The sequence below is a fragment of the Trachemys scripta genome, chromosome 9, assembly GCF_013100865.1.
Source record: "Trachemys scripta elegans isolate TJP31775 chromosome 9, CAS_Tse_1.0, whole genome shotgun sequence".
Lineage (NCBI taxonomy): Eukaryota > Metazoa > Chordata > Testudines > Emydidae > Trachemys > Trachemys scripta.
The window spans coordinates 62,584,191-62,598,597 of NC_048306.1; the positions used below are offsets into that span (position 1 = coordinate 62,584,191).

At 40.4% G+C, this 14,407-nt stretch overlaps 2 protein-coding genes across 2 annotated transcripts in view; one reads left to right on the plus strand and one right to left on the minus strand.

Annotated features, from left to right (window-relative positions):
• The first annotated feature begins 1,265 nt into the window (after positions 1-1,265).
• MRPS22 (mitochondrial ribosomal protein S22) lies at positions 1,266-12,056 on the plus strand. The gene is made up of 8 exons (XM_034780855.1): positions 1,266-1,437; positions 2,896-3,059; positions 5,538-5,702; positions 6,247-6,390; positions 6,965-7,048; positions 8,929-9,074; positions 11,467-11,575; positions 11,849-12,056. Exons 1-8 carry the CDS (start codon positions 1,308-1,310, stop codon positions 11,939-11,941), a joined length of 1,035 nt encoding a protein of 344 aa, XP_034636746.1. The 5' UTR covers positions 1,266-1,307; the 3' UTR covers positions 11,942-12,056.
• Positions 12,057-12,338: 282 nt separating this feature from the next.
• The window catches only part of COPB2 (COPI coat complex subunit beta 2), a 28,563-nt gene continuing 26,494 nt past the window's right edge, over positions 12,339-14,407 (minus strand). Inside the window, exons 21-22 of the mRNA XM_034780854.1 lie at positions 13,820-13,918; positions 12,339-13,276 (exon numbers count right to left, since the gene is read on the minus strand). Coding sequence (XP_034636745.1) covers positions 13,181-13,276; positions 13,820-13,918 — 195 coding nt within the window. The 3' untranslated portion in view covers positions 12,339-13,180. The remainder of the gene's footprint in view (positions 13,277-13,819; positions 13,919-14,407) is intronic.

Below are 14,407 nucleotides of genomic sequence, written 5' to 3' on the forward strand. Positions count from 1 at the left end.
TTCCTTTACTCTAGCTTTCATCCCAGGGACCCTGTAGCAAGTCTGTCTAGTCAAGCCCTCTGGGGCTACCTCTTACTTTAGTCTGTCTCTAGGTTTTTCCCATAGCCCCTTCCTAGGTTCATATCTCCATAGATCCCAGAGGAAAAACAGACCAGTAACAGAGAACAAAGCAAGCATAAAAGTCCTGCATCAGGCCTATCTACCAGTCCCCAACCCCCAGAAGATTCTGGAATCTAAGAGCAGTTAAAAAGATCCTGGCCCCAGCCAGACTCTCTTTCAGGTTGTCTCTGGATGTCTACTGAGACCTAGCTAGGCTTTCTTTCTAGTGGAACTACACAAAAGGTTCATTCCTTTTCTAAACCAACCATCACTGCACAGAGCTTTCCTGCATTCAGTCCCCTCTTGCCAGGCTTATCATCTCTCACGGGTATAGCACAGCAGGTCTGATTGAGCACACACTTTCTCATTAACCCCTTTCCGGTTAGAGCCCACAATCCCCACAAGGGATTGGGGGCTTTTTGTTGTGTTTTCAGAAAATATATCTTACACACTTACTTTTGATACTAGTTTATATAGAAGACCCAGCTCCCAAAACTGCAGAACGAAGCATGGGGAGAAACAACCAGCAGTGATCAGCCTAATGACTGACATAGCAGACAGAAGTAAACTGCTGCTTACAGCTGGTCGAAAATTTTCTGTCAAAACATTTTTCCATTGGACAATATCAATTCATCAAAATGAAAACACTCCATGAGAATGTGTCTGTTTGACCAAATTTTGTTTTGATAACAAAATTTTAAAAATAAGAGTTTCAATAAGTCAACTGTCTCGAAAGGGCGTGTTTTGATTTTTTCATTTCAAAATGATTTTTCATTTAGAAATCTATTTATTTGTTGTGGCTGGATTATTTGTCTATTGCATTTCAGCCACTGCTCTGACCTCAAATCCACTTTCTCCCCCCCTCAGGAAACTTCCAAAATTTGGACTTTTCATTCCAATCCAGAGGTTCCCCCTGCTCCCAAACACTGCATGTCTAGTGCATCTCTACGCCTGCCTCCACCCTCCCAAAGACACCTATTTGGCCTTAGGAAACTGACCTCAATGAATATTAATATTCTCAAGGGCTCCGCCTCTGGCAGTCTCCCATGGCAGACACTGACCCGCCCCCTCTCAGGCTCTTCCCCTCCCGCCATCGCCTGGGGCCCAGTACTGGGGGTGTGTCCCTGGGACTACATGTCCCAGCATGCCTAGCGCGGTCACCCGGAAGCCGCTTTGTGGGGGCGTGGCGGACTGACTAGGGCACCAGCATGGCGGCTCTCGGAGCGCCCAGGTGGCGGTGTCTGTGGCGCCGCGCGGCAGCTCCCCTCGGGCTGCAGCGCCCAGGGCGAGCCCTGTTGGGGAGCCGCGGGTACGGCCAGGACGCGGGCTCGGAGGCCGGTAGGTTGCCGGGCGCGCCGCGAGTCCCTGGCCTGGGGAGGGACACGGAGCGAGGCGGGAAGCGAGCTGGCGGGTGTGTTGGCGCAACCTCGCGTCCTGCGCCGGCGTGAGGGCTGCGAGCTCGCCGAACCTCCCCTCTGTCCGCTTGGGCTCTTGGACCTCGGGCAACAGCCAAGTCCCCACCCTGGGTGGGAAAGCACTGGCTCGCTAGTGCAGGCTGACTCTGGAGAGCCTGCAGTGATACAGTTGTGCCACCCCATCAAAGGTGCTGGAACAATTTGTACAGTGGGAGTGCTGAGAGCCATTGAACCAAACTGTAAACCCTATACACGATGGAAACCACTTCAAGCCCCCGGGGGTGTGGCAGCACTAGTTCCAGCACCTATGCACCCCTTCATCTTCTGAACGCTTGGAGACATTGGGTGGAACAGGATACTCTGAACACAAACTCAATATGTTTTAGATCTGAAAATGCTCCAAAGTGGTTCATTCTTGAGCACTGCCTAACTTGCGAAAAGTCGGTATGTTTTGGAGTTTTACCCTCTAGAGCAGTGGTTCCCAAACTGGGGTTCCAAAAAACGTTACAGGGGTTCTTGGGGGAAAATTTCCTAATGGTGGACAGAGCTGCCCATAGGGACCCAATAGGGCCAGCAGCCCAGAGCCCCTGGACTTCCAAGAGCTAAGCAGATCAAAGCAAGCATATCTGTCACACTGAGATTTAAACTTCAAGACTTATAAGAAATGGAAAGGGAAGTGGATATTTTTTGCTGTTTTTAAACTTAAATAGGCAGCTAGTGTTCTTCATAATAATTTTAAAAACAATAAGTTTAAGCTTTGTTGTAACATGTGTTGTTTGCCTGGACTGCTCAAGACCTGAATGCTTGTGTAGGAGGAACTCTTCAAGTTGTTTTCTTAAATACCTTCATGCTGTTTCACATCTGATACTCCTTGATGAAACATAGGAGCCTTGTCTTATAACAGGCTTATTCAAAGTGATACAAGCTATAAAAGGAAAATGAGATCTTGGAAGAGTGTTGCTGTTTTCATAATGTAATAAAATACTGTAATGATGAATAATAATTAATAATAAATAGTGTGTAATAAGCATGTCATAAAAACAAATTTTATATTTCCAAGATCACTACTTTTATAATTTATACTCAGGTAAAGTTGAAAATCCCTGGATATATTCATTTTTAGGAGGGGGTTCGTGAGACTTGACGTTTTAGTGAAAGGGGTTCACAGGTTGTTAAAGTTTAGGAACCACTGCTCTAGACTAATGCCTTGTATTTTGAAAGTATTGAAGGAACTTGTCACTTGCACACTTCACTTCTTGGTCTGTTTCATTCTTGACTGGCATATGTCTAAACTACACAGGTCTGGTATTCAGACCTTTGAGTCTATTGGATGTTAGTCTAAGCAAAAGAAAATAATCTAATTTTTATAAATCTCTTTCAGACAAAAAAAAGTCAGATGTCACAAAGCCTTGTTTTATGGATGAACTGGTTCAGAGTTTACTCTCTAAGATGACAGGGTTGGATTTACAGAAGGTTTTTAGTCCCATTAAACAGGAGCTTAAGCCACCCACTTACAAGTTAATGACAGAAAAACAACTAGCAGAGGTATGATGCCATTTAAAAAAAAAAAAGATATTTGTTTAATCAAAAGATAAACTCTTGTAAATTTTAATGAACACTGCTGTCATACTATCAGACCTATATTAAACATTATCTAAAATACATTTGAAATTCTGTCCACCACTACACCATTCCATCCCATTTTATAAATAATATATATTTTACTGGTACTCTAAGTGACGGTCTAGTTCTTTGATTACTTTCTTGTGTGTGGGGAGTTGAATGTCAGTAGACATACACTTTTCAAAAGATTAATGCGAAATGTTACCAGGAAAATACAACTCTAAACATTTTTTTTAATCTGTTTAATGTCTCTGAAATTCAGTACCAAATCTAATCAACCTCCTGACTTTCTTACCAGTTATGTCCTTAGCAGTCCGTCTTTGTATAGTAAAAGGCTGTAGTAGGTTGATGACTTCGCAATCATTAAGACCTGTGCAAAAGTTGAGATTCAGCATAACTGCAGGTTGAAATAATTTTTTTTTTTTAAAGGAAAATGAAACCTATAGTAAACTAACAGAAAAAAGGCATGGCAACTTGGGCACAGATGTATTGTACTACCAAAAATGCTTTTAACTTTTTTAATTGACTGGATTTTAATTTAGTTATGTTCTTTTAAGTATCTCAGATGATATTTTACCCTGAAGTTTCTCTCCTTTTCTCTTTGGTTTTGGTTTATTGTATATGGAAGGGAGTAAACTGCATATAGTTCTGTTCCTCTAGAACAGGGGTAGGCAACCTTTCAGAAGTGGTGTGCCGAGTCTTCATTTATTCACACTAATTTAAGGTTTTGCGTGCCGGTAATACATTTTAACATTTTTAGAAGGTCTCTTTCTATAAGTCTATATTATATAACCAAACTATTGTATGTAAAGTAAACAAAGTTTTCAAAATGTTTAAGAAGCGTCATTTTAAATTAAATTAAATTAAAATGCTGATCTTATGCCACCAGCCTGCTCAGCTCGCTGCCAGCCTGGGGTTCTGTTCACCTAGGCCGGCAGCGGGCTGTGCAAGGCCTATGGCCGGGACCCCAGGCCTGGGGGGATGTTTCAGGGGTCAGGGCAGAGGGCTGCGGGAGGGAGTTCAGGGCAGAAGGCTGGGGTGTGGGAGGGGTGCAGGGTAGAAGGTTGTGTGTGTGAGGAGGTTTCAACGGTCAGGGCAGAGGGCTGGGGTGGTGTGTGGGGGTGCAGGGCAGAAGGCTGGGGTGTGGGGGGGGGTCAAGGGTCAGGTCAGAGGGCTGGGGGGGGGGCAGGGCCGGAGGGCCGGGTGTGTGTTGGGGTGTGGGGGGTTCAAGGTAGAGGGCTGGGGATGTGTGGGGGGCGTGCAGGGCAGAGGGCTGGGGCTGTGGGGGTGCAGGGCAGAAAGCTGGGTGTGTTGGGGTGGGGGGTTCAGGGCAGGGAGGGGTGGGGGGTTCAGGGCAGAGGGATGGGACTGTGGGGGTGCAGGGCAGAAGCCTGGGTGTGTGTTGGGATGGGGGGGTTCAGGGCAGAAGGCTGGGGTGTGTGGGGGGGGGTCAGGGCAGAGGGCTGGGGTGCTTGGCTCGTGGCGGTACTCTCAGCCCCCTGCCCTGAGCGGCTCATGGCAGGGGGCTGGAAGGGATATGCCCAGTTCCACCTCCTTCCCCCGGGCTCCGTCCCTACCTCTCTCTGCCTCCTCTGTGGAGCCATGTGCATGCTGCCGCTCTTCCCCCACCCCCTCGCTAGGGCCATCAGCTGATTGGCCAGGGAAGTAGAGGAGGCGGGGCAGGAAAGCACCAGGCTGGGGGAAGAAGCGGGGGAGGGGAGAAGCGTGGCTGCTGCAGAAACAAGCCTCTGCCTCCTGCCTCCACAGGGGAGGGCGGGGGGGCTGGGACCGTGGCAGGGAGCTACGTGCCACTCAGAGTCGGCTCACGTGCTGTGTTTGGCATGCGTGCCGTAGGTTGCCGACCCCTGCTCTAGAATTATGATTTTATTAATTAAACTTCATTTTTTTTTCTTTGGGGGGTGGGTTTTTTTGGGGGTGTGTGTGTGTGTGTGTGTGTGTGTGTGTGTGTTTTTTTGTTTGTTTCATGTCCAAACTACCTAAAATCCTAAAAGTTTTTTGTCCACAGTGTCTTCTCTGTTCCCTGGCTGAACCTCTGGATGGTTGAGATTCCTAACTTAAGCCTGTTTTATTACTACCACAATCCTTGGTCTCTCCTAAGCATGTGGTGATGTTATAATGCACCTTGGTTAAAAATCTATCTAGGGACTTAGCTGAAATAAATTAGGTGACATCAAGACATTCAGTATTCTCTTTGAATCTATTGTCCACAAAGAAACGCATGCATAGTATTTTAGTCAGCCTGTGTGTCTCTCCAGAATACATTTCAATGTAGTAAAAGTTGAGGGAAGTTTATTTTTTAAACATGTTCTTCCCTGTGCTGAATGACTCTCCAACACAGTGTAATATTTTACTGTAAAGTTATTGGATTTTCTTTTTTAGGCCACAAGAAAAGCCATTGAGGAAGCTAAAGAACTATTAAAAATGCCCCCTGTTCTGAGTGAGCGAGAGCCAATTGATGATGTGTTAGCAGAAGACAGGATCCTGGAAGGAACTGAAACTGTTAAATACGTGTTTACAGATATAACTTATAGCACTCCACATCGTGTGAGTAACTCACTAGTATATTCTGCAAAAGAGCTTCTTGACTATTTACCTTATTTTTACTTGTAACTTCAAAGGAACAGGCTTGAGTTTCAATAAAATGTTATCGCAGTTCAACCCCAGGTAAGTACAGTATAAAATTATGAGGAAACATTTATTGCCAGCAAAACTAAAAATTACATTCTGATGCTGTAATGCAGGAATTTCTCTTGAAAGGAAAGGAGGGGAGTGAGATCTCATTTTTGGGTGTTCAGAAGAAAGCCAGATATTTGCAATTATTCAGTAAGTGTTCAGTGAATTTCCCTTGTTACTAGTTTTTTCCATTTCTAGAACATGACTAACAAGCATAAATATGAAAGACACTGGACAAGTTTACAGTTGTGAACAGGAAAGCCCTTTTCTAGCATTTCTGCTTATCCTGAGCTGCTGTGCAGGAGGATTTTTCCCAGCCAGATTTCCCCCACCTCACCTCTGAATACTAAGGGAAAAATTAAGAAAAATATGGTGATTAAAATGTGCAAAAAAAATTTTTCCCCCTTGATTTCAGGAGCGTTTCATTGTAGTTAGAGAAACAAGTGGTGTGTTACGTAAGGCCACCTGGGAAGAACGGGACAGGATGATTCAGGTGTACTTCCCGAGAGAGGGACGCAAACTTGTTCCACCACCAATATTCAAGGATGAAAACCTTATGGTAATTTTGTTTTTGGCTTTGTGGAGATTCATCACTCGTGCTGCTCTTCTGGTATAGTGTGATACTGAAATTGAAAGTTGAAAACTGTGATGCAAAGGCCTGTTTTATGTACCAGTTCAATGATACTGGTTTAGAAACCTGTAGTGTGCATGCAGGTACTAAAGATACTTATCAGCATAGCTCACTTTCATAAATTTACAGCTCTGGTAGTCAGGAACAAACAAATTTTGTGCAGATGAATCATTTGGAATGAGTTGTCTATGTTACAGGTCCACACTTAACTACTGTGTGTATTGATAAGATTACATGCCTGACCTGAAGCTGAAAATGCAATGTGGCTTCTGGCAAATAAATTTTGTTTTCTTTACTTTTATATATTTCATTTCATTACTGCAGTAAGGAATCTAAGGGCAATTATTGCACTCAGGTGGCTTGTCATTCTTGGCCTTGTACCTATTGACATTTCCTGAGAGGTGTCATTACCTAAAATAGAAACGTACTGACTGTTTAATTTCTTCATTTTAGAATAAGGGGTAATATTCAGGAATAAATTTTATTACAACTATCTTTTTAGACTGTGTTTCGTGAGGACCGTCATGAAGATGTACTTAACCTGTGTATTGCACAGTTTGAGCCAGATTCAGCTAACTATATCAGAGTAAGTCCATTTTATTATTTCTAATAGGAAGGCTAATGCCAATGACAACTTGTAGGTTTTCATTTGTATGAGAGTATGAATTCTCAGTGGACCACAGCTATTGAAAAATCATATTGCCTTTTAATAGCTGCATAGATATAAAAATGCAGCTGGAAAATGTAAGGCTCTTTTAATGTGTTTTTCTATGAGACCAGCATGTTATGAAAACAAAAAAAAATCACTGTCCAATTGTATCTACCTCTTATTCTATATTTTCACTTCGTAAATTATCTATGCAACTGTTCCTTTTTTTGTAACACTGCTATACAAGATGTTTACCATTTCAAAATAAATTCAACTTTAGTGAACACATACAAAACTGTATAACATGTACAAAATTCTGGTAAGTTAAAGGGACACTACCAACTTGATATCTAGTGAATGTAATACGTTAAAAATGGCTTCAGATACACTTACCCCAGCTATAGGTTCTTTGTCAATATTTTTCTCTCCATTGTACACAAAGTAAGCCAACTAAAAATCTCTTAACTTCTTATAGTGATAAGAGTAGCTACAAAAATTTTCTGGGAAAATATAAGTTAGTGTCACTTAACCATAGTGAGCAATGAACCAGCAACAATATGAGCTTTGAAATATGAATGTTTTTAATTTTATACTGTTCTTAACATTAAGAAATATTCTCCTGCATACAGTTAGGCATGTGTGTAATTTTACTTATATAGATAGTCCCATTGACTTCAGTAAGACTACTCAAATGAGTGGAGTTGTCTTATGTTTACAAAATTTGACTGGAGCAGACACATATTGACCTTAAGATTCCAAGTGAAAAAAGTAAATGGTACTTTTGTTAGTACTAACTACTTGAAATTATTTAGGGGAACAAGCTAAGATTTATAAAGATTAGTTCCTAACTTTAAGCCATGCCAGTGGCCTGATTTTCAAAATTGCCATGTGCTCAGTAACTCCTAGTTGGAATAAAGAAGAATTTAATATCCTACCTATCCATTTTGTTTAACTCTTGGAACCTGTATTCTTAATTCAAGTGCACGATATAGTTGTAAAACTTCTTAGTGTTCATTGAAAATGTACGAGAACATAGTTCCATATTTAGCAGTTTGTTTCCCTTCTTAATAACCTTTCCTGTACTCTACCATAAGATTAGTCATTTTGAGCCTGATTTTCACCCTTACTTATGCTGAATAGCATCTTACTACAGCAGTAGTTCCTTGAAATCCATGTTAAACCATTCCCATAACCCAAACACTGAAGCTTCCTGCTATGTCAGAACTTGGAAGTGAAACTGATTTACAAACCAAAGCGCAATTGTCTGTTTTTATTGTTCAAACTGGGATATAGTGTGAAAAATAAGTTTAAGTAGATATTGTTGAAAAGGCAAATTGAGACTTCTAAAAAAAAAAATTTCATAAATTAACACATTTTACCTCACAGCATCTATTGAAGCTGTGAGGTCTGAGACTGCAGGTGCTCTGCTGGTTCCTTGCATGGATATATGACAAGCATACATCTTCTGCTTCCTTCCTGCTTTCTGTTTTCCTCCTTAAAGCTTAGTGTGTAGATCCTGTCACTTAAGCATAGCTAAGGAGTAGACTGAAGGCTTCAGACTAACATTTTCCCACAATAATGAAAGTATGTTAGCTGTGACTGTATTTCCCTCTAATTTACCCCCTAGAATTGGGATCTCCCAATGTGATGTGCAGTTGTCTAAAATTAAGATTTTTACATACAATAACCTAGGTTTGACATTGCTTTGAGGCCATCTGTGTGCTGTCAGCACTATTCTAAATCTTTGTAACTCTTCTGGCAGTTTAGCAAGATTTGGAGGTTATCAGGATTGTAAATTAAAATCTCATTCTGGGTAGGTTCATCATCAGACATATGAGGACATTGATAAACATGCCAAATATCATCTTCTACGTTCAACAAGACACTTCGGAGGAATGGTGTGGTATCTGGTAAATAGGAAGAAGACAGATGGCTTATTAATCGATATGATCCAGAGAAATTTGTAAGTGCTGTTTGGACACTAGCTTTGCTTTGTTTCCCTAGCATAAAAACACAGTTAAAATCAAATCTGATTTCAAATAGTCATGAAAATACCTACTGCAAAAATTTTTTGCTGTGATTTTTTTGGCTTATGCGAATGGATATACCTGCAAAAAAGTTATGGGTTGTATTGAGCCAATACTGATCTGTACCTCTTAGTTCCTGCAGAATTTAACTTAAACTGCAATTGATTTATTTTTATTTTTTTATAACCTTTAGCACATTTTAATTCAGTGGAGTGTTAAGACTCAATTTTCAGTTTACAAAATATATATGTAATTTATCACTTCATGATTTTAAGTGGAATTTTAGGATTGGCCTTATACTTTAGGAGGACAGGGTGAAAATGAAATACAGTAACTCCTTGCTTAATGTTGTAGTTATGTTCCTGAAAAATGCGACTTTAAGCGAAACAATGTTAAGCGAATCCAATTTCCCTATAAGAAATAATGTAAATGGGGGTCGGGGGGTGTAAGTTCCAGGGACATTTTTTTTTACCAAATGACTGAGTATAAAGGGTTAACACTTTGTTAATGTAGCCTCTCACTCTACAAGACAGCACAAATGGAGGGAGGGGAGACAGCAGGGCAGACAGACACTCACCCAGTGTGTGAGAGAGATGTGCATTGCCCTTTTAAGTATGCTGACCCCACTCTAAGTACATTGCCTTTTTAAGTAGATCAGCAAGTTGAGACAGCACTTCCTGCCAGCACGCTTCCTCCGCTCTATGGAGATGGGGTAAGCGGGGGGTCAGGGGGACACCCTGACATTAGCCCTTATCTTCCTGCCTCCTGCACAGTAAGCAGGAGGCTCCTGGGAGTAGCTCCAAGGTAGAGGACAGCAGCAGCACATGTTATGGCAGTGGGGGGAGGGACAGCTTAACTGCCAGCAATTGATGGGCTGCTGGTCCATCCTGGTTCCAAGCCCCCATCAGCTAGCTCCAACAGGCTGCTCTTTCTGCAAGCAGTGGACAAAGCAGGTGGCTGCCAAACAAGGTTATAAGAGAGCATGTTCTCTCATTGATCAGCAATGAAATGTTAACCAGGATGACTAAGTGAGGAGTTACTGTATCATTAGTTCTTATTTCCCCGATTTGAGTATGTATACAATGACTGACTTTTTGGGCAGTTGGTGGTTTTTGCCCTGGAGTTTCCAGGGCCTTAATGAGGTATTTTACTTGTGTAAGAGCACCTGCACTAAATATGTCTCATCCCAGCCACTTTCTTGAACATCAGAAAAAAAATTATTCCAGCAGAGCAGTTTCAGCTACCACTAGACTACTGTATGGGTTTTAAATAGCTAATTAATACACTTAATATTTACAAATCAATCTTTAATAGCTCCAAAACAACCTTGATGGAAATGTTGGTGCAAGACCAGGGATAGCTGATAAATGTTCTTAAATAGATGAAACATATGTTATGACTGATACTTTATTTTAATGGACAAGTGAAACAGTGGGAACTGGAGAGTGTGTTGTACCATCTAAAATCCTAGTTTTAAATGGGAGATGGGATTCTTGTGATAGTGGCTACCACATTCGCTGAAATTCATCTTGGGAAAATGACTTTTTTTTCTTAAAGGTTCAGTAGTGTGTGAGGCTTTAAATCAATTATGTAGGACTGGAAAATATTTAAAGGGAATCTATTTGAAGAACTCCAGTTATTGAAAAACTGTCTTCCCTTTTTGCTGCTTTTTTGAGAAGTGATAAGTAGTCCTAAATGTAGATAACATGATTAATTCTCATTTGCTTTTGAGTTAAATTTTGGGAGATGAGTCAGTTATTTTTAGTAGGGAAACTAACCTTAGATCATAAAAAGCTCTGGAAACTGGCTGGATTGTTAACCATTTTACACTCCAGGACTGGTGAAGATAAATATTCCCTTTTAGGCAGAATACAGAGCCATTGTGTATTTTGAAACATATGTTAGGGAGGGACTAATAGCACAGGCCTTAAACAAGACATGCATGGGTCAGCTTCTCTGCACCCTCAGTCAGCATCTCTTAGCGTTCTTATTCTGCATATAGCATAAAGAGTGCCAAGATGTGACACTGTGGAGATGTGTTCAGATTTTTGCTTGGATCTTAGTTAAGGGCTGCATACAGCTCTACCTTGATATAACACTGTCCTCAGGAGCCAAAAAATCTTACTGTGTTATAGGTGAAATGGCATTATATTGAACTTGCTTTGATTCACCAGAGTGCGCAGCCCTGCCCCACCCAGAGCACTGCTTTACCATGTTATATCCAAATTCATGTTATATCGAGGTAGAGGTGTACTTTCATACGCTTGTACTAACACAAAGCTACGATATTTCCAAAAAACTGAGAAATGAGTCTTAACTTGTTTTTAGAATGGATGATGCTACATGCTTAATCAACCTCTATCATATGCTCCATCCTGACTGTCAATCAGCAAAAGAAGCAAAAGAACAGGAAGCTCATGGAGTAGATTTAATCAAGGTATAGTACACTTTTCTGCTTTGGATATAATAATGGAAAGGTGAGGTTCACATTGATACCTACTTTCTTTATAGCTAGCCACAAAGCCTCTTTAAGGAACTCTCTTTAACTAGCAGGTATGTATAAGAAATCACTACACCAGACTTACCACTTACTTTGTTAAAATTGTTATGCTGAGATGCCACAAGGAATATTCTCATTCTATACATCAAATTGTACAATAAATTCTTCTGTACCCTGTGTCACCATTTTAATAGGTGTTGTCTTTAACAGGTGTTCATGAAAACAGAATCAAAGAAGGTAGGATATATAGAGCTGGCTCTTCAAGCTTATCAAGAAGCACTGGTTAGTTCAGCAGCTTTGTGAAATAAGTCTTATTTAATAAAGTGTTAACATTCAAGCATTCTATTATGTTAACATGTGATAAGTACAAAATGTTGCTAATGCTGTATAAAATTCTAAAATAAACAAGTAACTGAGGTATGTGGTTTGGACTCTTCATAAAATAGCAAACTGTAGCTACCAAGGAATCACTAGGGTAATGCAAATTAATTCCTTTACAAGAATTTTGCAACTAGAAAATGTCACTCTTGCTAAACAGGTCAGTACTAAAACAAGCAGTCTGTTTTTACACTTGAAAAACTGGCCTTTAGATAAGCACCAGACTACACATGGAAGAGGTGAATGCAGTCACTAAGTATGAGAGAGGATGACTACTATGTAATACCTTGATATAGTTGAAAAGGGACACTTCTGCATGCAATTGTGTTAAACTTGTGTTCAAGTTAATTTATTTCAAGACAAGATGAGTACAAGTACAGCAGTTTTAATTCTTTGCACAGGTTAGTTTAAAGAGTGGGGCGGTAGAGGACTCTGACTTGAATTAGGTGTCAGCCCCATATGTCTAAGCCTTAATGCAGTGAAGCTCCATGTGACCTCTGATGTAAGTTGACAAAAGTTTATTCAACTAAGCCTTCGTAGGCAGTTGCCTGGCAGTGGTTAGAGTATTAAGTCACTTAAGGCAGCTGGGGGTAACTAATCCAGTTTTACCAGATACCTGTCACTTTAGAAAGTATGCAACTGCTGTCTAACATCTGAAGAGAAATACTCCTAAAATTTAGGACCATGTGCTGTAGTTACAGATGCTTAGCTCCCCTGAAAAAGTAGCATGTTACACACACAGATGTAGGCTAACCAGCGCTACAAGGAAATTGTATCTTAGCTTGCTTGCCTTTCACTCCACTCAGACAGTAGGTCATAGTTGCTTTACTACCTCAATATAATGTTCACTATAAGCATTATTCCCTGGAATGGAGGTAAGCAAGAATACAAGTGGAATTCTTAAGTGTCTCTTTAAAACACTTTATTTTGAGTTTCTCTTGATAAATGTGACACAGCTTAAGGAGAGCTGCTTAGTTGCTACACTAAATGAATTTCAAAACATTGCAATCTGAAATTTGTGCAACTGATAGGTATAGTATACCTATGTTGTCCAGCTTCAGTATAAAAATCAAGCTAGTTTCCAATCTGTGTAGTCCATATAAATGTAATTCCTCTGTGTAACAATTATGAATTAAAGGATTTGGTCACAAATAAAAATCAAGTTCAGTCATCCAAGATCTCTTCATCCAGATTGATATCTGTAGTATCGATATCCTCCAGATCCAAGTTATCCAAATCATCATCCAAGTCTAGTAGTGCCTGAGAGAAGGAAAGCATTTAGGGTTAGGTGCCAGGAAGAAAGAAATTTTACTATAGTTATATATGTTGTAAATCCTTTAGTGGGTTATGTTTGCCAACAAAGTTTGATGCAGCTCTTTAGACCTAGCCAGAAATACTGCTGCAATTAAACTACAAATATGAACTGCTTTGCTACTTGGAGTAGATACCTTCGGTTAAACATACTCTACTACTGCATGTGCAGCTGTTCCATATGGAACTGGCGTCTGGTCATATAAACAAGCAAAGGCCAGCTGCTGGACTAAGTGGGACCTAGTTTTGACTGAGAGCGCGCGCGCACACTCTCTCTCTCTCTCTCTCTCCTGGGTATTTTGCAAACGTCAACACTGACTAGTGGTAAATTAGCATCCTCACAAAATATAGTGAAACTTTACAGTACGTAGTCCAGATATGCTAATCTATATCACTTTTTCCCTGATGGAGATTATAAAATATCAAAACTCGTAAATTTCAGATTAACTTTCCTTCCCATCTCCGAGCTATACTTTTGAAACTGAAGTATACCTTTTCATCTTTTGTCATTGGAAGAGGATCAGAGTTTCCTGGAACTGGAGGAGCCACTACTGGTTTAGGAGATGGAACTAGTTCTTCCTCTTCAGATTCCTTATGAGATGAAAATGAGATTTCATATTCACAAGTCTTTTTATATTTATTTAAAGCTCTGCCTAAAAGTCCAACTTAAAGATGCTAGCAAATCATACTTTCTCGCAAGGGTTTGTTTCTTCCACTTAAAGTTTAAGGTTTCCCTAAGTAGCTTTTGAACAGCACTTTCCCGTTGCTGACATTTGATTTTAGGTTTCTCTTGTTAAAGTGGAAGTCACTTACAAGTGAGACCACAAAATAATGCAACTTCTTATGCAACAGCAGCATGGAAGCTTCTCAGATTTTCACTTTGGAATTTTGTTCTCAATTTATATTTTCAAAGTGAGTTTTTTATGGTTTACGATGGTAAAAGATAAATAGGGCCCTTTGGTTTTGGTTTTTATTTTTCCTGGGACTTTATCAGTGTTTACTACAACAAAAATCAGTGCAAAAATTTTTCTAGGTAAATATCAGAGTTTATTTTGGTGGACAGTAGGATGGAAAAAAGTA

What these genes read in the sequence shown, in the direction of transcription:
- MRPS22 (XM_034780855.1), top strand. Translation starts at nt 1,308, where the DNA reads ATGGCGGCTCTCGGAGCGCCCAGGTGGCGGTGTCTGTGGCGCCGCGCG. An exon ending in CAGAAAAACAACTAGCAGAG is followed by an intron (nt 3,060 to 5,537) that starts GTATGATGCCAT and finishes TTTCTTTTTTAG; the next exon opens with GCCACAAGAAAAGCCATTGA. An exon ending in CTTATAGCACTCCACATCGT is followed by an intron (nt 5,703 to 6,246) that starts GTGAGTAACTCA and finishes CCTTGATTTCAG; the next exon opens with GAGCGTTTCATTGTAGTTAG.